The 23659-nt window shown below is 41.9% G+C and overlaps 1 protein-coding gene across 1 annotated transcript in view; it reads left to right on the forward strand.

Moving 5' to 3' along the window:
* The window catches only part of LOC307076262 (nuclear receptor ROR-alpha A-like), a gene marked incomplete at both ends in the record, with an annotated part of 87917 nt that overhangs the window by 42453 nt on the left and 21805 nt on the right, over positions 1 to 23659 (forward strand). Inside the window, one exon of the mRNA XM_079737197.1 lies at positions 6726 to 6758. Coding sequence (XP_079593323.1) covers positions 6726 to 6758 — 33 coding nt within the window. The remainder of the gene's footprint in view (positions 1 to 6725; positions 6759 to 23659) is intronic.

A 23659-nucleotide genomic window follows, 5' to 3' on the forward strand; every position in this document is an offset into this window, starting at 1 on the left:
GCCAAGGCATGCGGCACACAGCTGAACACATCCAATTGAAAAATTGCGTTGAGGGGTGGAACCATGGTGGGCCCAACCGCACCACCCACCTCCCCTGGACAGACCGTGCCTGCGATCGGATAGTCAATAAAACGTTGGGCCAGTAGAAGTACTCTCCATTCAATCTCTGTCATCTCATTCTTTGTGGCTACTCATAATTAGCTTTGGCCTCAAAAAGATTAATGAAAAGGTTAATGAAATGTGTAGATAACTAATTCATAGGCACAATACATTTCCATATAGAAGGTTGGGGTAGGTTTATTGTACAACATTATATCCGTAAACACTAGCCCACCTCAGTGCCCAGCTATATGATTCTCTTGACCTCGTATTTGGTTTTTAAATTGTCCCACTTTCTGGACATCTGGATGCCAGACACCTGCCTCTCCAGTACAATACCCTTCACCATCTGCTTGTAGGTCTGAATTAGTTGAATTCACCATGCCCTTTTAAAATAACACTCTGACCCACAAATCTTACCTCCAGCCTGATGTGGCTGCATTTCTTTTCCCGCTGAAGAGATAATACAGTTTAAGGTTTTTAATGCAGGTTTCCGCATCTGTGACTAAATAAAGATGAATTATTGATATTCCTAAAGGCTGACAATACAACTACGCTCAAAATGAAGTAATCAGTATTGCAAAGTGAGCGTAGCTTACGCAACTACGTTAACTACATAATTTTCTACAAAAACAGTAGTGTCATGTTCATAGTTCGCCTATGAGTTTAACATATTGTTGAAAGTTTGAAATATTAGCAATATATTGCAGAAGGTGTTAAATGCTTGGTAAGCAACGGTAACTTCCATGATGACCCTTCTCGGTCATGTTGATCCGTTTTTTTTGTGAACGGTCGGATGGGTCGTTGCTTTAAGTGTTGCTGCCGCAAGGGATTGTGGGTTGACCTTATCTCCTTAACTTTCGTAAAGGATGCTAAAGGAGATTAAAAAGGAAAGGAAGCTTTGAAGCACTTTTCCTTAGCATTTAGAGAATTCAAACAGCTCTTACCATGGCTGCCACTTGGATACTTAGTTCCCGGTCAATTAACTCAATAGGGAACCTTCCTAAGCAATAATAGAGTATCCTATGGCAGCCCCTGTAAGAAATCCGCTGCAGAATGCACTGTCAATGGACCTGAGGCTGAAATACGGTGTCCCAAGCTCCACTGGGAATATAGAGTATATGGATGAGAAGAGAGGCGATGAATGCTATTGTGGGGACTATTAAACCTTTATTAAACCAGATTGTTCCCGTTGAGAAAAATTATTATTTTTAATTCACTTCAAAAAAAATTAGAGTTACATACGTACAGAGTTACGCAAGATAAAAAAAAATCCAATACAAATATGTAGCAAGCCTTGAAGCCTGCACCGAAATCCTACACAGACAAGATTGGGAGTTTTTTCTCCCTTGGTGCACAGAAACATGAAAGGCCTGTTGAAATATTCACGAAAGCTGATCTGCCTCTTTGGCCACACAGAGCCAGCCGGAAGAGAGGTTTTTGTGCTGCAAACGGCCTTCAGATTAACAGTGGTCTTTGTTTACCATAGGTACAACTCATGAGAGTGGATGGGTAGTACTGGTAATATGGTGGTAATATCAGGCCATTTCAGTAAGAACCTGGCCTCTCTTTCATGGTATTTGCGTGTTATCATTATGCGTTAGACAGTTGCTTTTTTGGATAATTATTACAATTTGACAGCTTTTAAAGGGCAGATGCTCGTTAAAATGTATACTTGGGTAAAGAGGAAAAGGCTTTACATTCGTCATCATTGCCTTAGAAGATCAGGAAATACATATTTCGTAATGTTTTGCTCAACAACTATATAAATATTTTAAAGAAAAACAAAGTTACTCAACATCTTGCAATTCATAAATGCATCTTCTTAAGTATAACACATGGCAATCATTTGTTATTCATGAAGCATTTTCAGTCAAATGAACAGCTAGAACCGAAAATAAAGAACTGCGAACATTCATATTTTACTGTCATTAATGATCATCACCATGGTAACCCCTTGTGTTCGCGGTTTCATCATCGCTGGGCTGTTATGATTGGACTCTTATCGTGAATCACATTTCTTCAGCTTTTAAATGTTTAACCTCTCATAAATGTCTAAAGACATAACGTGTCAGACTCCACCATTAGCCCTCCATTGTAAATGCTCACTGAAGTGGGTAATGAAGGAGTTGTGTCCTTCGTTAAACGGTAGAGGTGGACTTCCCCAACGTATTCCCATGGCTCTCATCCACACCACTCATTCTGTGAGTGGAGATGTGGCGCTGCATTGAAAGCTACACGTTAAGACCTTACAAGTTCACACACGTTAAATATTTACCGCCATTTATGGAATTTGATCAACAATAATTGATGATCAGAGAACTCTGATGCCGTATTTCAAAGAGCCAACCGGTTTTAATAATTCAAAAGCATTGTCTGTGCCTGTCTCTTCACTGCCTACTCCTTCTGTTGGCCATATTGCGATTCATCCATGTTGTCACACAGCTAAATAAATAAGCACGCTGGACTGGAAAGCATTCTGTTTAGTGCATTATGTACCGTGCGTGATACAGTTGAACATATTTCAAACATTGGCTTGAACCACTCTGTTTTGCATGACAAGGTTTCGTAAGGACTGGGTTTCATGACGTTGGTTCAGATTCTATCTTTGGGCGTTGGGGACTCATTACTTGAAATGTGTTATTTGTTTAGAGCCAGTATGAATGTTTTCCTTTATTTACAAGCCTTAAGATAATGAAATTCCTCAACATATCTCTCCTTCATTATGAACAGAAGTCGTAGTCCTAATCTTGAATAAAGCAACTTTCATGTTGGATTTAAAAAACAGCCGAGCTAATGAATATTCCAATCTGGCCTAGATTCAGTGATTAAACCCTGCACCGGTGTTGGTGAGCTTTCAATGTTTTGAAATATTAAAGCAGAGGTGTGTACACAGGATTAATTTTGGAGCCTGTCAAAGGTCACCAGAGATGAACAACAACACTGGCTAAATTAGGGAAGGGAAAAGCAGGTTCTTTTTTTTGCTGAGGAAGATCTTTTGCACGATGTTAATTCACATTGGCTTCTCCGGTTGGCCTTTGATGATCAATGAAATCAGCGAAAATCATTTGTTGTTTTAGGTGTTTTTTCCCCTAGGCCGTGGCTTCCACATTTATACCATCATTCACCAACATGAGCGAGGACTGTGGTGGGTATTTGTGCAAACCTTGCACATTTCTCTTCTAATCTAACACAGGAAAGGAATGAGTTATAGCAAAGAACCAGATTTCACTGCCTTAACAGGACGTGACTCATTCTGAAAAGTATCACTCCTAGTGGCACTACTCACCGAACATCGATACAGAAAATTCATGTTAAAAATATGTATTAAGTGAAATACCCGAATGGATATAGATTTACAAAGCACAAGGACACGATATTTGTGGACCACGGTACAGGCAATATGAATGGTCTTCTGTGGGCTACGTATACTCAGGTCCAATAAAGACCTCCACAGGATCACATTGCATACAGAGAAAGATGGTGTTTGTATTTTTACATCGAGTCTGTGCTGTTTGTCCTCATCAGCGAAGCTGTGGGTAAACTGTGGATTTATACCTAAATTCCTTGGTGAAGATCGGAAAGCAGTAGCAGTAACTTTTGGAGGTTTGTTAATGCTGCCAGGAAGACTCCCAGTAATAACCTATTAAATGCTACCAGAAATAACACTGCCATGGGAATCACAAGTAATTTAGCTTTTTAAGGGCCCCATGACAGTTCCCTCTCTACAGATTGGTTAAGTGCTTTAAAAATTAGAATGATCTTCTTTCTTTTTTTTTTTAACATTATTAAGATAGATAGAGAGAGGGTGGGGTGGGGGTTGGAGAGACAAAAATAAATGTATGTAAAAAGTCATAGTGACTTTGAGTCTTTTGGACTCCTTTTTCTGCTCTTTTTCCCACTTACCTCACTTTTTCCCACTGCACCTTCCCACTGCCTTTTTTCTTCACTCTTTCACAATCGATATGGTCCCTATTCCCTTCTCTCTCTCTCTCTCTCTCTCTCTCTCTCTCTCTCTCTCTCTCTCTCTCTCTCTCTCTCTCTCTCTCTCTCTCATGAGTTACCCCTTTCTAACTCTGGTTATTTGATACCTTTCTAAAGAAGGGTCATCCGGGGTGCTGTCCTTAAACTACTCTTGAGTCTTGTGTTCGTGTGCATGTCTATGCGGCAGTGTGCACGTCTGTGCGGCAGTGTGCACGTCTGTGCGGCAGTGCGCACGTCTGTGCGGCTGTGCGCACGTCTGTGCGTCTGTCTGCATGCATGCGATCCCCTCTGCAGTGGAGGGCCTGGCCATGTCTGGCTGAAATCAGCAGCAGCCCTTAATGGAGAACCCATTTCTGTCGCCGCTAGACCACGAGTCCCCTTCGACACCAGGACAGGATCAGTACTTGTAGTTTCAGACGTATTCCGTAGTACTTGTAGTTTCAGACACTTTCAAGGAAACTTAACGGAGCGCATGAAACTCTTCACCACCACGAATCGCAGCAACTGTCCAGTAGTGATAGGTGTCTCTTTAAGCTGCCAGTCATTCGACACCAAAGCATGCTCCTGAAAATACCCCGCTGGACACGGGTCGTCACGTGTCTGCGTTGCCACGCCGATTCCCCCCCCAAACAAAACCAGCTGGCCCTGGCACGGCCACTCAGAGCTTTCGCTACGGGGCCCGCCCACCAACATCACCCATGTACTGAGCGACACGCCATTCCTCGACACCCCCCCCCCCCCCCCCCCCGACGCTGACTCCACACGGCCCCTCCACCTCAACACCCCCCCAGACCCCGCATCCTGAACACCCACACACCCACACAAATCCTGCAAATAATCTGCTACGAACATAATTCGTGCAACCCTTCTCCTTTCATGTCTTCCGCCGAAGGAACTAAATGAATGCACTTAGAGCTGCGAACTGTACCGTAGCCTACACATAAAGGGGACACCCGTACACAGGCAACACTTGGGACGATGACAACATTACAACGGTCTAAATTAAGGCTGCCTCTGTTACTGTCACAACAAACCAACAATCCCGGCTACCCCCACCTATCCACACCGTTAAACCACCCCTAGACCCCCTTCCCCCCTCCTCCCACAGACACCACCCATTAACAACCCCACAGTACCCCTTGACCAACCCACTACCAACTCCCCACATCCTTCACATCCATCAACCACCCTTCCTCTGCGCCCTTCACCCCACCTTGACTCCTCCCGACCCCTGCTCCTCAGCCCCATCCAGGAGCTGCTGGAGAACCCAGCTCTGGGTCAGCCTGGCCTGCCGCAGGAGGGGCAGGGAGGGGTAGGGCGTGGCAAGCTGGCTGGGGGTCAGGGACCTTCATGACAGATTTGTGTTTCTGAGATGTTATGGTAATTGATGAGCCCGGAAACGTTAATTTTCACACCTTTGGTCATAGCAATTTGATGAAATTGTCAAATCATGGTTTGCCAAGTGCTGTGCGGCTTCACACGGAATATTGAATATTTTAAGTCGGATTTGTTCAATGTCCAGTTAAGACAAATGACTTGCATTAAAAAAAAAAATCATTCAAAACAAATTACTCATATTCTGTTGAGCTTGAGGTCGCATTCCACCATCAATGGATGACATTGATTGAATGGCTCACATAGTCTGTTTGATGAGGGTGAACAGCCAGATGGCCGAAGGTAACAGCACTGAACATCTGTAGAATGCCACATCCCCCCCCCCCCCCCTTCCATCCTGCATTAGTCATCGAGACAGAGGACTGACTGTTGCACAGTCAAACTGTCCACCAACAGTTTTGCTGAAGTTTAACATCATTGTTTAATGGTTTTCTGTTGATGTGTTCTAAGTAGAAGCATGCTCTGAAAAATTACTTGAATGGTTGTCAGACTTAGAATTAGAGGTTGGAAATTCTAAAAAGAAAATACTAGGAATGTCTACAGTTCAATACTACAAGAACCATTATATGTAGAAACTGAATAACTTGCACTATGCTAACAGATGAAGCACTCAGGTACTCTCTCTCTCACACACACACACACACACACACACACACACACACACACACACTAACACACAAAACCATGCAGTATAGCTGTCTCTCTCTTTATGTTTACAACATTGTTTTTATGTATGACCTTCATGACACACACACACACACACTCTCACACACACACACACACAGTGTGACCTTGGCCAGATTGTGTGAGTTGTGACAGGCATCAGTAGAGCATGTTATTGTGGCCCAGCATATTTGTGCCCGAGGTACAGCCCATTCTCCATGGCCTTCTGGAGCCCAGGCCAACCACCTGCTTCTGTCTGTGCTCTCTATACACACTGCTCTACTTTTCACTTTTACAAGTACTGGCCTTTTAATACTGCAGCTCTTCTCAAGCACTGCATGTCTGGGAGATGAGAATCGATTTTAAAATGAGACATCTTCACTGGCTTTCATCATCTATGATCAATTGGGGCGCAGGAAACCAACCAGAGAGAATGGTCATTATCGTTGGTGGGTCTAGTCTGAAAGACAAGTTCCTTGCCATTTAATTTGCCTTTACTTTCATGTTCCTTTAACTCTCAGTGAAATGTCAATTCCTCATATCAGAATGTCTTTGCTTCATTATTTTCCTTCTCTGTCTTGCAGGCGTCTCAGCGGCTGGGAAGAAGACTCATACATGTGAGTCCCTTGCCTGCTCCACAGCATGATGCACTGATCTGTTGTGAAGGACACTGTGTTCATGTGGGCTCCACTCACTGCAGATCTGGAGAGAGTGTTGGCCAGTGTCTCTTCCAGCACTGCATACATGTAGACAACATTAGTTTCTGCTTTCATTTGTCATCTTGATTTCTGTTTCCCACTCAAATTGAGCAATGTGAATCATGTAATGAAGTTTGAGACAGTGATTTACATTAGATGAAACTCATCTTTGTTTGGGATGTAAATGGAACATTTATGTTTCATTAAGTGTCAATGCCCTGGAGTCAGACAGCTCTCTAATCCCCACAGTGCTGCTGCTGTTTGTTTACTGTTTATTAGTGTTTTGGTTCGCCTTCCTTCTTTCCTTTTCTGACTTGTTCTTTCTTCGATTCTCTCGTTCTTTCTTTCTTCCGTTCTCTCGTTCCTTCTGTAACGTCTCGTTTTGCTAACGCCCCCGTTCATCTTCTCCTCCTCCTCCACTTACGTCCTGGGCATCCCCCTGGCTATAAATCAGAGTGCCTGGCTCCCCTTGTCGAAGCCGGGGTCCGGCTCCAGGTAAAATAATGATGATGGTGTCCTGCCCACCAAACGGGTGATGTGCTTTCAGCTCTCCACTAATAAGGGTTCTAATTAGGCCTACAGATATCTCCAAACTATCTTAAAGGAAGGGAATATCAAAAGCAGCCCCATCTCAGGGGAAGCGTGAGTTCAAAGTCTCTTGGTAGGAAATACCTGCGCTGCCTCATTTACACGCTGCAACCTCGCTGGAGAGAGGCGGGCCCCAGCACCTTCCCTGAGGTGGAATCAAAGCGGGCCCTGACAGTGTGCAGTGTGGAGCGGCTCGGTGGGAGCGGAGGAGCCATCGGAACAGGAGGGGGGGGGGGGGATTGCTCCGAGGGTGAGGATGTGCGGCTCAGTTCAAAGGAGAGATTCACTTACCCTCCACTCCTGGGGAAGAGATCAAAATCTGCCTGCTCAAGGGTTTTCTGAACCCACCGCGCAACGGAAACACTTGCTCACAGGCTTTAGATGTTGGATGGAATACAATATCTATACACTGCACTCTGTCCGTAGTTAACTCTCCTATAGAGACACCTTAACCCTGGGCCTGGCACAGGGACAGGGCTCCTAAAATGAATGAGTGCTCCCTGTAGTCTCAATTTAATTTTCATTCTGTTCATTTTAAAGGATGACTTAAGGATTTTTCAACCTCAACCCCCTACAATCCTTTTTGTTCTAAGACTTAAGTGACTAATGCAGACGACAATCTTTTAAATTGGTCCAATTTTGAGAGAGAGGGCTTCGGTCTTTGCAGCCTGGAGAAAGAGAGAGGGGAATCACAGGGTAAATCATGATTCAATCGGTCCTTGCAGCCTGGAGAGAGAGAGAGAGAGAGGGGAATCACAGAGTAACTGGCGATTCAATACTATCATGTTGCCCGCTATAACAGGCTTAAAAGAAATCAACTTGTTTTATGTAAACCTGGAAACATTTCAGTGTTTATTCTACTTAACAATAAGCATTACAAACTAGTTTTGTTAACCTTGCAGATATAACTAGTTTTTCGACTTGTGTGACATATCTTGGCTCAGGTGTATTTGGCGAAAACCTTTATTTTTGACTAGACTGAATGGACAAAGGTAGCCCTTGGCTTTAATTCTTTGCTTTTTTTGCGGCGAACAAGACGGCTATGTACTGTTTGTTTGTTGTGTTGCACATGTACTTCACTTTAACGACACATTTCTTGCAGATTGTGTCGTCTCCAACTGTTTTTGTCCCACCCCTGTTGTAAAAGCCAACGTGGGCCCAGAGTTTGGACTTGAAATTGAACGGTGCCTCTCTAATTCACTTTCCGCTGTCCGTAATATTTCACCTGTGAGTTTCTTCTTCATTTTCACAGCATTGTTAACCCTCATCCATTTGTTACTTTTATCAGCCTTGTGCTCCCCTGTTTGAGTGTTGATGGCTGCCGAGGACAGGTGGGGCTGGAGCCGTATTGGGCCCAGCTTCTGTTCCATTTGCCCTTGCTCAGTTCTCAATAGAGCTCGACGTTCGGAGCGTGTGTGTCCTCCGTTCCACTGATGTGGCCTGCCCGGCGCAGCTGCCAAGGCAGGGTTATGGATTTCTCTTCCTCACTCAGTTCAAAGACATCAGGAAGATACAAGTTACTAAAGTTTGTTAGTTCTATAATCCGTCAATAGTCTTCAAAAGGCCTTAAGATATACAAACACAACCTACTGGGCAGATTTGAAACTGATGGGTGAAAGAGAGAGAATACCTTCTTCTAGCTTATGCAGGTTTGGGTCATCATATCTTATATATGCACTGTTAAATGAAGCACACATAACAAAGAACTGAATCAGATGAAGAATACTATTCACTGAATGTGTACGACATTCATCAAGACAAAAAACAAACAAACAGAGGAGGCTCAGGGAAGGCAAGATGCTATGAAGGAGATCAATCAGAATCAAGGTTAATTACCTAGACATTTAATTTGAGGGATTAAGATATGTGGAAGGAGGTTCTTCTCCCCCCATTTCTCATCCTGCCTCGCGTTGTTACAGAATGAGGCCTTGATGAAATGGATGTGTCCTGCTCTAAACAGTTCAGAGTCAAAGGTTCAACATCTCAATCACACATAGTACCAATATAGCAATAGCCATAGTAGATCATACAGGCCAAGTTTAATTCATTATTTAACCTACAATGTTTGCATCGCTCCATGGCTAGGCAAAACCGAAGTGTGTTTAAATATTCTCACACTTTGCATGCATCAAGTGCAGTTTGTAGGCTCAAAGACATCTATTATTAGGTTTATTTGTTTAGTCATTACAAGGGCTAACCAGTACCCATCTGTTAAATCTCATTTGTGTATCTGCTGCAAAGCGGCTAAGATTCCCTTTCCCAGAAGCACAATTTTCATCAAAGGTCACTGAATATTAAGCGATTACTTGGCTCAACATGATTCATTTGTGCAGATTAGATGGAATTCTGGTTTAAAATGTTATTTCACCTAAAGTAGAATAATTTGCCATGATTTCGCCCCCCTCTACTATCAACCTCATATACTTGACTACTTGCAAGATACTGAAAGATTAATTTCATTTCAATTTTCCATAAAAGTCATTCTTAAAAAATCATTCTTGACTTTATATTCATTAAATGATTCTCTTGTAGCAGGCAGTATCTGCTATGATTGCTTTCTGACCTCTGCTCCTATAAGACCACTAGTCTCGCTAGTCCCGCTATTTTGACATAATTACAGCCCCTATGTCTTTACAGTGTGCTTCCCAACTCCTACACTAAGCAGACAGAGAGAGAGAGAGAGAGAGAGAGAGAGAGAGAGAGAGAGAGAGGGAGAGAGGGACAGAGACAGACAGAGAGAGAGAGAGAGAGCGAGATGTGTGTGTCAGCCCGATGCAGAGTATATATCAAATCCCTTCAGGGTGGGGGTGGGGGGGAGGGTCTCCCTGAAGTCCATTGGTTAACATGCGAGGAAAAGGCCAAGCTCGAACCAGCAGTCTTTAGTCTCATACAGAGACTGCTGGTGCTGTGTCGCAGACGTCGAAGACAAGCACACACACATAGAGCATATTGATGAACATGCATACAGGCATACACACATAAACAGCCGCTCACACAAACACAATAACCTTACATTTATTTGGCAGACACTTTTCTCCAAAGCAACTTACAGTAGAAGCATTCAGCCATGAGAAAATCACATGAAGTGCAGGACTCAATTAAGACAAGACTAATTCACAAAATAAGCAAAGCATTTGCTTTCAAGTGCTACAATCAAGAAACAATAGAGAAAGAGACACACACACACACACACACACACGTACACACACACACACACACACAAACATTAAGATCCACTCACTCCATTGGAAAACATCATTTATTTGACCTACTAACCAAGCCAAGCCGTGTCCATAGGTGCGGTGGTGTAGCCGGTGAAGAGGGATACGATCCTCCCGTGTTCCACCACGGCTACTTATTGGAGCAATTATAGGCTGGCCTACTTCTTACCGACATGGAGCTTTCTTCATCAGCCTGTTTGTTTGAGAGATAGGTTTGTCATTCTGGGGGCAGATGGGGTACGGGTGGGGGAGGGGGGCGGGGGCATAAGGGGACAGGTTGCCAGGTAATTAGGATGTGGGTGGGTTGGTTGGGGGGAAAGGGTTGGAGGGGAGTGGTGCAGTTGTATGGTTGATGTGTTTTTCCTTCCAGCTATATTTCACAGCAGCATGCTTGTTTCTTGCGCTCTCAATTGCTCTTACTATTTAATAACTTTGTGATTTATAAATCTGATACGTTGATTACGCGGCTGGAAATCAGTTTGAACAGGAGGGGGGCCACACACATATGCCAGAGCAAATAAAATACAAGCTTGCAGATTTGTCTGGTTTCCGAGCTGCAAATGTGGTGTACACCACTTAGATGAGGCATACAGACATAAGATGTTTTTAACGTCATGTTTCATGTTATGGAATGAGGAGCGATATGGTTAGAGAAGGTACACTTTAGAAGGAGAAGAGATTGTGTGGGAAAACAGTTACCCTGTTGATGCTAATTTGACATTTTCAGTGACCACCAAAAAAAGGAACATAATCACAACGAGAGACGCACATGAAATACAACATACAACGTTTGCGTTCAGTCTGGGTGATACAACATGCTCACTAGCCTTGAACCTACATGCTACTTTAAACCTGTTGTAGTAAGCCAGTGGGATGAGAGGAAGAATGACGAGATGAAGATGAGATGAGAGAGAAAGAGAGAGCGTGGGAGAGCGAGAGGGAAACAAAGTGACACAAAAAGAGGTGACAAAACAACAACAACAGAAAAACAGGCCAGACAGAAAAACAAAAAGAGTGAAAGGAAAGTGAAAGAAGCACACTTTCAAACACAGGACCCTGAGGAGGGGAGGGGGTTGATGTGAAATGGAGAGGAGAACAGAGGGGGAGAGGGAGATCCATTACCCTGAATGCCCTCCTCCTGTCTTTGAGGGCAGAGTGCCCTCAAATCACCCCAACATTGGTTCCTGATTGTTTCGGTGTTGGGGATCTAGAGGGACACACCACGCACAACCCCAATCCCAGCCTGTCCGCCACACCACACACCATCCGCTTACTGCAAAATATGTGTTTTGTTTGTGTCCAGTTTGTTTTTCCATTTGGCATTGAAGGTGGGAGGACCCTTCCATTTTATTTTCTCTGACAGAGAGAGAGAGAGAGAGAGAACATAAGAGAGACTAAGATAGAGAGAGAGAACACGAGAGAGAGGAAGAGAAAACACGAGAGAACAAAAGAGAGGAAGAGAGAGAGAAAACGAGAGAGAGCCAGAGAGAGAGAACACAAGAGCGAGGAAGATAGAGAGAGGTAGAGAGAGAACACGAGAGAAAGGAAGAGAAAACACGAGAGAGAGAGAGAGAGAGAGAGAGAGAAAGAGAGAGAACAAAAGAGAGAGGAAGAGAGAGAAAAAACGAGAGAGAGAGAGAGAACACAAGAGCGAGGAAGATAGAGAGAGGAAGAGAGAGGAAGAGAAAACACGAGAAAGAGAGAGAGAAAGAGAGAGAATATAAGAGAGGAAGAGAGAGAGAAAACGAGAGAGAGAACACAAGAGAGAGAGAACATGAGAGAGAGACAGAGAGAGAGAACACAAGAGCGAGGAAGATAGAGAGAGGAAGAGAGAGAGAACACGAGAGAGAGGAAGAGAAAACACGAGAGAGAGAGAGAGAGAGAGAGAAAGATAGAGAAAGAGAGAGAGCAAGAGAGAGAGAAAAGACTAAGCAGATGGCTGTAAAGTGTGGTTCTTAAGAGAGCCATTTGCCACAGGTGACAGAGATTATTGTTCCTCATTCTGGAGGAGTTTCCACGGTATTAGTTGTTCCGTTCCTAAAGAGGCAGATTTAAACAGGGGACCAGTCTGTTTATATTCATTGTATTATCTGTGGAGTTGAATTACTCACATCTGTTTATATTCATATCATCTGTAGAGTTCAATAACTCATCTGTTTGTATTCCTCATATCATCCATGGAATGAATAAGTTTGGCCAAGCACAATTTAGAAAATGTTTCCCTATGAACTAATATTTGGATCGTTGTGTTGGGGTTTCAGGTAACCGTGTAACTGAAGGTTGTACAACGTCCAAGGTTGTGAACCCCATTTGGGACTAACGGATGATGTTGGGGGCAATTAGCAAACTGCACAAAGTAAATGCCACTGCACTCTGGAACACGCCACCCTGCAACCTGGTTGGTTGGGGACACATTCACCATTTCCATTACGTTCTGTGACCTTTGGGAGATTTTTAATGCCATAGAATAATAATAAGTGAAGATCACAGTGTTGCAACGTATATGTAATATATGAAACAAGTTCAAAAAATGCTTCAATTCTTGTTCTGTCTCTCTCTCTGTTAAGGCCTGTGTAGGTTAAAAATGTGCTTATGTTTTGTCATCAACAGTAAACATTGGCATAAACATACATAAATATTTAATATGAATAGCTGCGGTTTTCTCAGTTTAATTCAAACGGAAAAACGAGATTGTTGTTTTTTCAGACGCTCTCAATGCGCTCACACGAGCGGCCTGTCAGAGCGGCTCCATGTGAAACACTTCATTTGGCTCCCTGCACCGTCAATCATCCGAGTGGGCGGGGTCGGGGGCGGGCCGTCTGCTGCCGCCCGGGCACGAGGATTCTCATGCTGTTTAGCTGCGAGGTTCTGAGCGAGCAGACAACTGAGAGAAAGCGTTCAGGAGAAGGATACACACAAACTCACACACACACGCACACGCACAACAACTGAGAGAGTTCTATAGAGAACGAGATCTAGAGAGGGAACTTAACGGAGTCTCTGCGTGACTGGGCCTCTTTCTCATGGACCTGGACTTTAACGATGTATTTTGTGATTTCAGCCATGAAAGGTAAGAGACGGGTAGATGTTTTTGCCTTGTTGCTTTGTTTTTTTTATTGTGTTTTTATACGCTGCGTGTTGTAAAAGGTGTTCTGGCCGAGCGTTTTTTTTATATTTTAGTTTTTTTTTTCTGAAAATGCAATCACATTGATTTCGCAATCCAAATATCGAGTTTTATTGGTGGGCTCTAAATTGCACACGCGCCTACAACACCGCCTGAAGCGTTGGCATAATCGATCGAAACATAAACACTGTATCACAGTAATAAGATATTAATAACATTGCATCCAACTTCACTTTGGTAGCCTACACATAGCAACCAAACATATGATCATGTCCTGACATTACAGAATGGCATGACAACTATTTACTGTAAATGCAAGTCATTCCAACAACATTCATGACATAATGACAGTTTGCCTATACCACAACACATCTCTCACTGGGACCACACGATCCCCACGTCCTTCCAGTGATTCGAATATATTAAATACAGTGTATCGGTAAAAACGTATTGACATAGGCCTATGCTATGTCATGTTTAGTGTTATTCTATTTGTCTGATTATTGGGAAGTTTGCAATTCTGTTTGATGGTCAATGTTTGTTGAAGTGTTTTGATATTGCTTTACTGGTTTTTGTAATGAAGTCTTATCAAGGTATATAAGCACGGTCCACATTCAAACTTTGAATGTAAAATTTGCACATGAAAGGTTATTGTTTTCTTACAACTGACATTTTGTATTAATTTTATAACTCCCTACAGTACAGCACTTGCCGAACTTAAGATGTTTTTTAACTGCATTCACTTTTCATATGGACTTCTACTAAGACCACACACACGGACACCCGGACACACACACACACACACACACACACACACACACACACACACACACACACACACACACACACACACACACACACACACACACACACACACACACACACACACACACACAAACAAACACGATGCTCGTGTCTCGCAGACCGTTGTATATATATTAGTCAGGTTGTGGCGCGATTGGAATGCAATCCCAACACATCCCAACACATGTCACAGTCCTGGGGATGCAGAGATCAACCACAGCAAAAGATATGTTTGAAATTATTTTCTATAGAGCAACAGATATCTTTTTGAAATTATTTAGTGTCGAGCACTGCCCTCATTTTGTTTTACAATGTTATATATTTCGGGTTGTGATTTATTGAATTAATTTATCAATGATGATGTAGCTCAAAAATAGACAATAGTGTATATTTCTGTCAGTTTCTTCAATTATGCCAAGATTTTTCAAAATAATTTTAAATGTTTGATTACAAAAAGAAAACTTTAATTGATATTCTAAACTGCGTCTTGTGGCACCTGCTTGCTGGTGAACAAGCACACCTGCACTTGCATGCAGAAGCATGAATAGCAACATGGTTGAGATAAAACCACCAAAGCAAAGATGAACGAGAAGCAATGACCCAGCCTCTCATACTGTGTATTCCCCTGTAAAAAACATTGGGTTGATCACATGTCATTTAAAAATACATTTGCAACAGAAAATGCTTTTACATACCTGTATCACTGTCTGTAACTGTTGCCCACACTCTGTTTGTCATTCTAGCTTGATAATACCTAGCCTTCGCTGTTGTTCTTACTTTTGAAATTGCTCAGCGCGTATTTTCTCAACCCGCCAAAGTGTTTGAAAGGCAGACCTTTTCCTGCACTTGTTCCCCCAAATTAGGGATTTGCATTTCTGACAAACATACTATTCGCTATTCGCTGAGAAGTATTCGAGTAATATTCTAAAATCGGTCAATCAACAACAACCATCAAGGCTTCTATGATTTGTATGAAATCAATCTGTTTATTTCAACAACTGCGCCATCAACATTCAACATCAAAATTATTTCAACGTGGGCTTAGGCAGATAGGCCGTCATGCGCCGAAAACAGATCGCTATTTATTTTACTGAACACAGCCTGCATGACGTGAACTAGACACGTCTTTATCATATTTGGAAACTATGACCAAAGTATTTGGTCACGAATGCTGTTACCAGCATTCGTAGTGTTGATCAGCAGAGAAATAGTCCGCCGAAGACGTTGACGTCGCTTAGCAACCGAGCACGCTGGGGTTGAAGTTACCGGACTACTTGCGGAGTGTTACGACGGAAAAAAATGTGAAAAGAAAAAAATATTCACCGCCCATGCAAGTGAACGAAGAGTTCAACAGCATTGAGAAGAGCCGTGTAATAAATAACGATAGTCGCATTCATTATTCGATGTTCTACGTGACTCAGACTATTCCACTATTCGACGATCGTTGCCCATCCCTAACCCAAATCATTACGCCCATGCAGTGATGCCTGGAGACCATTAAAAAGTATCAATGATGTTAACTACTAGACATTAAACTCCCATTATTCATATATGCATATGTTATATGGACGGACTGGTAAATCTACCTTTGCTTGGACGGAAGCCAGCTGTAGTTCAACCTCTCCCTCCAAACGGTCACGCTTTAACAGAAGGGTACGGTGCCCTGTAAGAGTCAAATAAGGAATTCTTGGTATACAAAGTTTCAATGAGAGGGCCAAGGTGACATTGTGATATAAATTTATTAGAAGGGCTCCTTTAACCTTGTATTCTCCTCAAAATACATCTTTCAAAGCAAGCTGCCTTACATTTTAGCCAACCTTGAAATCAATTATATCTGGCATCTTCATACTCTCACTTCAGATGTGTTAATGAGTGTGATTCCCTACACACTTCCACTGATGACAAATTGTTTTCCGTATGAATTAGGGATGCGCGAAGGCTGGAGTCTATGCTTAGTTCCGAAACTAATCCTTTTCTTTCTTTCCCAACTCCTTATGATGTGATATCGAAGCCAATAGTTAGTTTAGTTTGTTGTCAATTCAGAACTGACTTTTCAATGGGAGGCAGATCCACAGGACCACTACAACTACGGGCTTGATGTGAATATATGTAATATAATGTAAAATGGCATACAATTCGTCCATGTGTCTATATATTTATTAATATTTGACAAAGTAAGTAAATGGGCTAGCCTATTATTCTGCTTTTTAATTAACGATAAGATCAGTATTGGTATCAGTGGATACTTAAGATATAAAGCCGTTTATGTCATTTTTAAACATACCATCTGCTTGCAATAACAACACATGTTGGTATAGCATATTGTATGGTGTTGCAAACATATGCTGTGAGGTCACTCACCATTTGCTCAAATTGTGATATATTTGTCTTTCCTACAAAACCGGAAATTGTGAGCCGGATCCTTCCAAACTCCTTTAACACTTAGTACATTTATTGAATCCAGGTAGGTTTTGATTCGCCTGGTGCTTTCATCATTCCGAGAGTCAGGTAGTGTGTGAGGTTGTGCTTGTGCTTGTGTGTGTGCATGTGCATGTGCGTGTGCTTGTGCGTGTGTGTGTCTGATTTAAATTCCTGGTATATGTCGAAACACTTCAAGAGGCAATTAGCTGCCAAAGATATGCCATAGGATTACAGCAGGCTTTGGGTGAAGAGATTAGTTAACTGTACCCTAGAGGGAGGGGATAGGGGAGAGAGAGAGAGAGAGAGAGAGAGAGAGAGAGAGAGAGAGAGAGAGAGAGAGAGAGAGAGAGAGAGAGAGAGAGAGAGAGAGAGAGAGAGAGAGAGAGAGAGAGAGAGAGAGAGAGAGAGAGAGAGAGAGAGAGAGAGAGAGAGAGAGAGAGAGAGAGAGAGAGAACAAAAGAGAGAGGAAGAGGGGCAAGTAGGGGTTGCAGGTTGGTCACTCGTCAGTGCATTCCCTCCCGTCATGTTGTCCTGGAACAACCCGCTGTGCCTTGAGCCGGTCTCTCTCTCTCTCTCTCTCTCTCTCTCTCTCTCTCTCTCTCTCTCTCTCTCTCTCTCTCTCTCTCTCTCTCTCTCTCTCTCTCTCTCTCTCTCTCTCTCTCTCTCTCTCTCTATTGTGCTCTCTCTCTCGCTCTCTCTCACTCACTCACTCTCACTCACTCACCACTACACACACACGTACACACACAGATGTGTATGAGTATGTTCAGCTGTAGGTGCATGGAGGGATGTTGCTCTGCTCCCGTAACCTTACCAGGACTCAGATTGCGGGAACTGTTGAACCCAGAATGGTTCAATTCAACCAGAATGGTTGAACCCAGAACGGACTAGTCACTCATTTAAAAGGGCCTAGTACTTTTAGTTTGATCACTAGTCGCTTTTCCAAGTTATTCAAATTATACTGACTTTTTATTTTATTTATTTTATTAGTAGATGGCAGAGCTTGGGTCTTGAGACTTGACATTGAGTCATGAGAAAATACATGGTTAGGTTTAGGAAAAACAATTATTTAGTTAGGCTTAGTGTTAGGGATGGAAATAAAGACCTTTCAGACATGTAAGCCCTGGAGGAAAATGTATCTTTTGTGCTGACAGCACCAAAAGTAGTGTTTCTATTTGAGCCTGACTAAAACAAACAATTGGCTTATTGGTTACTTAAACGATTTAGCAAGGCAATAGTTAATCTTCATTGACCGTCAATTTCAAGAAAGTAGAAAATAGTTTGAACTATGAATAACTAAGTCATGTAATTTCTTGAATAGTTCAGTCATTGTTAAGTAACGTGCCTGGGGAGAATATCACAGTGGACTTAGAACTGTTCCCTACAAAAGTTCAGTTTCTTTGACATTGTCTACGGGGTTTCCGTTCCTGTATCTTCGGTCAATGAATGAGGTCTTTACAAACTGTTTGAACGCTGGCTCCTCAACGGTACGGAATAGAACCGATTCTTCTAGTAAATAGTGAGTGACGCTGTCAGTAAGCGCTCGCCACTGATTGCTGTCAAGTTGGTATTTTGCTCCTCTCGCAAAAGCTCCCAACTGTCGCTGCCAGCCTGAGGTTGTACCCTTACCTGAGGCAGCTATGCTGCTGCAAAGTCTGGCCAGTGCCGCGGGGTGGTCCATCCTTAAATGTGACCTTAGATAAGGGACAGATACCTTTTCTGCAAATGTGGCCTACTGCCTTGTCTGAACGCCCTGGCTGCCCCTTCGCGTCTTGCTCAAAACAAAAATGTGCTCACACAGGTGACAAGACTTTTGGCTGCGGGACAGTCAACTTCATGGGCAACACCACATAGAAGAAGTGTGTTCGCTATTAGCACATGCAATTCAAATCGAACTCCCAACTTTTTCCTTAATGCTTGTCTTTTTTGTCTGTGTACTGTGTGTGAATAAATATTGAATGATGAAGACGAAAATAGAGTATTGCGGTGAGGCGCTTATCGTCACAGCCCTACTTCAAACAGTACATCGCAAACCAATCTGACAAGTTCTGTCATCAAATTCTGGATGGCGTCCGATGCCAAATGCACATTCCTTATTTACAATATCATTGTAAATAAGGAATGCTGATGATGACAATGATGTCAAGAAACTGCCTGAAACGTTGTAGGCTGAAATGTTGCTACTGATAATTTCTTTACATCAATCGCACTGGCGAATTATCTTTTGGCTCACAGCACTACTTTAATTCCCATCTAAATCTCATCTTAATCTGGGGGACATAGAACGCTGGAATATAGGAAGAACCCCACCCCAGTTAAATTCAAATTGGGGAGAACCTTGATTGATTTTTCAGATATCCGGTGACACTAAGCATGCAAATTATGTGGTTTCTTGTTTGCTATTAAAGGAGAAAAGCAGCCCTTTAACGGTGGAACAACCAGTAGATTGAACTCTAGAACCCAAATACCGGCCGATTTAACGCCACCGATATTATCGCCACCGATATATTGGTCGTATCCTACAATGTTAGGTTGAACATGTTGATTCACAGTTGATTAAAGTTATTTTCTTTTTAGATTTACTTGCAAGGCAATTGTCATCAGGAAATCCCATGGGTGTCAAACTCATTTCAGGTTGCGGGCTGTAATCATACTATCATTCAAAGACCAAATCAACCGGGATAGCAGCTTGAAATATTAGAGGCGGTTTAATGGTGACATAAGCGTGTCACTATCAACCCTCCGATCTTAAGTCACTGTGGATGACGACAACTTTAATGTCTTTGATCATGTCTCAGATAAATGTTGTTTTTCCTGTTTCCAGTGTTGGGATTCGGATAATTTATCCTTCTGGGAATTTGTTTGAACCAGCTTTAGCATTTTAGAGTAAACAAGGTAACGGGTGGTGCATCTTATAATGGTCTTGACTCTTCTTGTCTCATTAGTATTCGCTAGCTGCTTCCACTAATTATGCATCATGATGGGCATAGTATTAGCTAAACAACATGCTCATCTCCCTTCTTATCTAATATTTAGGGAAATAAGAAGGGTATGCAGGCTTATTATTTAGAAAATCTGCTTTTATATCATCATCATTCAGCCATGTATATAATGTGAGCTGCATATTATAAGAAAGAAATATGATAAATTATTAAACATTTGTCAACGATGGGTCTATAACATGTCAAATCATATTTGACTTATTATTAGCCAAGGACAACCATGTTGTGAATATTAAAATACAACTGGACAGAAGTGATAATATCCGCTGGTTAGATGCGTGTTTGATCTCAATCGGAAACCTGAAACCTGCATCAGTAACTTTTAAAAGTCTTATTTTAGCTAAATCAGCAGTAGGAAATTAGAAAAGGGAGTTGGACTGGTTTGAGTTCTAGGATTACACTGTAGACCCTGGTTATAACATCTGTTAGAGGCTTTAATAGCGTCACTAAGCTAAGATACCAGATTTGGATTATTAGCCTGCTTAGTCTGATTCATCTGCTAATAGTGTGAACTAACTAAACTGTGTTTTTGTACTCTGTACATGTGTCATTCCGTATTTCTCTCCTTCTCACGCTACACATCAGCCATATGGAGCTTATGGTCACTACAGTTGTGTGAAATACAGTAACAATGTACATGTTTGCTGTCAAAATTTGATAGAAAGTGATTTAGTCTTCTGAGAAGGGTGTTATTTTTTTGTTGTGCCATATGGTGCATGCTTGAATCATAAGGTAGACATATCCCTTCTTTGTCCATTCCTTGATGAGGAAAGGTTTAGAATATTTAAAATAACTCTTCTTTTCATCTCATTTAATTTCTGACCAGCTACAAAGAAAAAGGTTTTGAACAAAGTCCCCATTAGTCTCATGTTCAGGGTATTTGTGGAACAATGGGAACCTATTAGCGAGAAACAAAGAGCTTGATCCTGCATGTGACTACTCATCCAAGAAACCAGCAGTGAAGGAGATGATGAACAATCACATGTAATGCTTTGCTTGTCCCTAACATGCTTATGGACAAAAAAACGGAGGACAATAAGTTAATAAGTTAGTTTGTTAGTTAGTTAGTTTGCACACAAAACTTGTGTGGATAGGCAGAAACAGACAAAAAGAAAAAGACTTGACTAAAGACGGAAAAGGGGAACAGATTAAAGTAGAGGGAAGATAAAAGGTTTAGATGGAACTGGATGGATCAAAGAAAAAACCTGAGACTGTGTTGAAGATAATCATAAAGCAATAAGGATGAAATATAGAGCTTTGGGGCGCGTGTCAAGACGGCATTGTTGTGTGCATCATCGTGCATAAGCTAAAAGCGAGCTGACAGCAAAACACATCATATTCATTAAAGTAATGTATGGGCTTTCCTTTCATTTGACCAACTGTGTCCTTTCTAGATTTGTCTTGTCTTGTTTGCTCAGCAGTGACGGTAATCATTTGTTTACCTATAGTTTTGTGCATTTGTGTGTATTTGTTCTATACTGTATACATTACAGGCTTGACGGCTCCACACAGCAATCAAACAAACGAGTGTGTTCAGTGCATGGCTTAGCCTCAAGCGAGTGGCATTGTCTGTAATACAGATGAATGGAAATCCATCTCTGTGTAAATGTTTAATATGTCTTGTGCCTCTGTGTCATATTGAAGTATTGGAGAAGGTTGAAGAATAGGAAGAAGACAGCGACTTATTCAACTTGCATCAGATTGTCAAGTCATGTAAATCAAACTCTTTATTTCTCTTTCTAAATGTTGAATTTCAGAAATGGTTATTATGGATGTTTCTATTCAGTGATCTAAATTGGAAAATCTAAAGAAGCATGCAAGCATTGCCCTGTTTGCATAATCATTGGCTTCTTCATTGTCATGTAAATATGTTATATTTCTTGTATTTACTAGGGCTGGAGTACTAAACACATTTCCACCATAACTGAAGCTGTTCAGCAGCTGAAATTACCACCATTTCGCCACTACTGTGTAAAGCACTCTCCGACAGTGAGATAGGTCTTTGTTATCTCATGTTTATGGATGATTGCACTCACACTTGGGATTCAAGTGGTTTAGAGGGTGCCTCTATTCTAGCTCCAGTATGAGCTAAATATTTTGATATGTCTATATTAACCTACTCTAAAGGCATTACTTTCTGGGTTGTGCTCAATGCTGTTAGCCTTTGTATTGCTATTAAGGGCATATTGATTCAGATTAGTGAACATTTTCACAAATGTTTAACAATATTTTCAAATGAAGGGTTAAAGGGTTTTAAAGCCACTGATTAAAAGGTTAACATGCTTATACCCATTCATTTCTAAGAGATGTCACCACTTTCCAATTGCATTGGAAATAAAATGAGCAATAGATTGTTAAACTTAACCATGCTTAGCTTAACAGTTTATCTTTTAATTATGAACAACAAATCACTGGCACTCTGTCCAGTCAGTATTTAAACGTCTAAATAATGAACAATTAAACTGAAAAACTTTTTTCAATCGCTTTTCTTTACTGTTCATGGAAAGCCAGATTGTCTTAAGCTGCAGATGATTTGGGGTCTGTTTAAAATTGCTGTGCTTGATAACACACTGTACGCAGGGTAACCCACTATGTCTCAGGTGAATACAGTTCTGTAGCAGCTGCCACGTGGCCGGGCTCCTATCAAAACATAAAGCATATCTCAAGGAATACTCATTTCTTTCGCGTTTGTTGGTAATTACGATATTTTCTACTTAATATACAATTTGTTCATTGTGGAGTACTTGGACTATGATACGAGGCGTTTTGCTTCCTCTTAGTCACATGCAGCTAAGATGAACTAGTAACCACTTTCATGGTGATGCAAATTTATGCAAATCCAATTCACTACAAAATAGACCATGAATGTGTGCTGTTTCGTTAACAATTTATATAAGCACACATATGATAGTTGTTTCTGCATTATATATTATGTATTGTTCATGGTCAAGCCTTAAAGCCGCAAATAGCCATGTCGTTGTATTTATAGCAGAAGCTAGCACAGAATCCTAACACTTCAAATACGTGCAGAATGAATGAATGTGTGTGTGTGTGTGTGTGTGTGTGTGTGTGTGTGTGTGTGTGTGTGTGTGTGTGTGTGTGTGTGTGTGTGTGTGTGTGTGTGTGTGTGTGTGTGTGTGTGCGTGTGTGGGTAGGTGTGGATGTGTGTCTATGGTGTCTGCAGACCAAACATTTCTGTGTTCCATGCTATTAGTGTCATGATAGCGAGCAGAGGCCTGTATGTTTTGTTTGTTTTGGCGTGAGCTTTAATTGAGATACACTTAAGCTTAAAACTCGCGACAAAGATAAGAAGCTACTGTTTTCTAGCCGGCTACATCACAACTCTAAAGGCCTAAACATGCCCAGGCATCTGCTGCCTGTAAGCAACACCATGCATCTGCAACATCACTGCGACCTAGTGATGGGGCCATGAGATGTTGTGGACCACTAATTGGTGCATTGATGTCGGAGGGCTGCATGCGCAAACCCCTCAGTTTCAGCCTACAGCTAGCCTAGCATAACTTTGATTCTAAGAAACATTGCAATCTCATAATTGCTCTTTTTTTGAAATGTTTGTTGCATTCGAGAGTGTTGCCCACATTGGCTGTATGGTTGGTTGATAAATCACTGAAAATCCCCCCAAAACATAGTTTGGGACAT

This window comes from Pollachius pollachius, assembly GCF_949987615.1.
Source record: "Pollachius pollachius genome assembly, chromosome: 5".
NCBI classification, from domain to species: domain Eukaryota; kingdom Metazoa; phylum Chordata; class Actinopteri; order Gadiformes; family Gadidae; genus Pollachius; species Pollachius pollachius.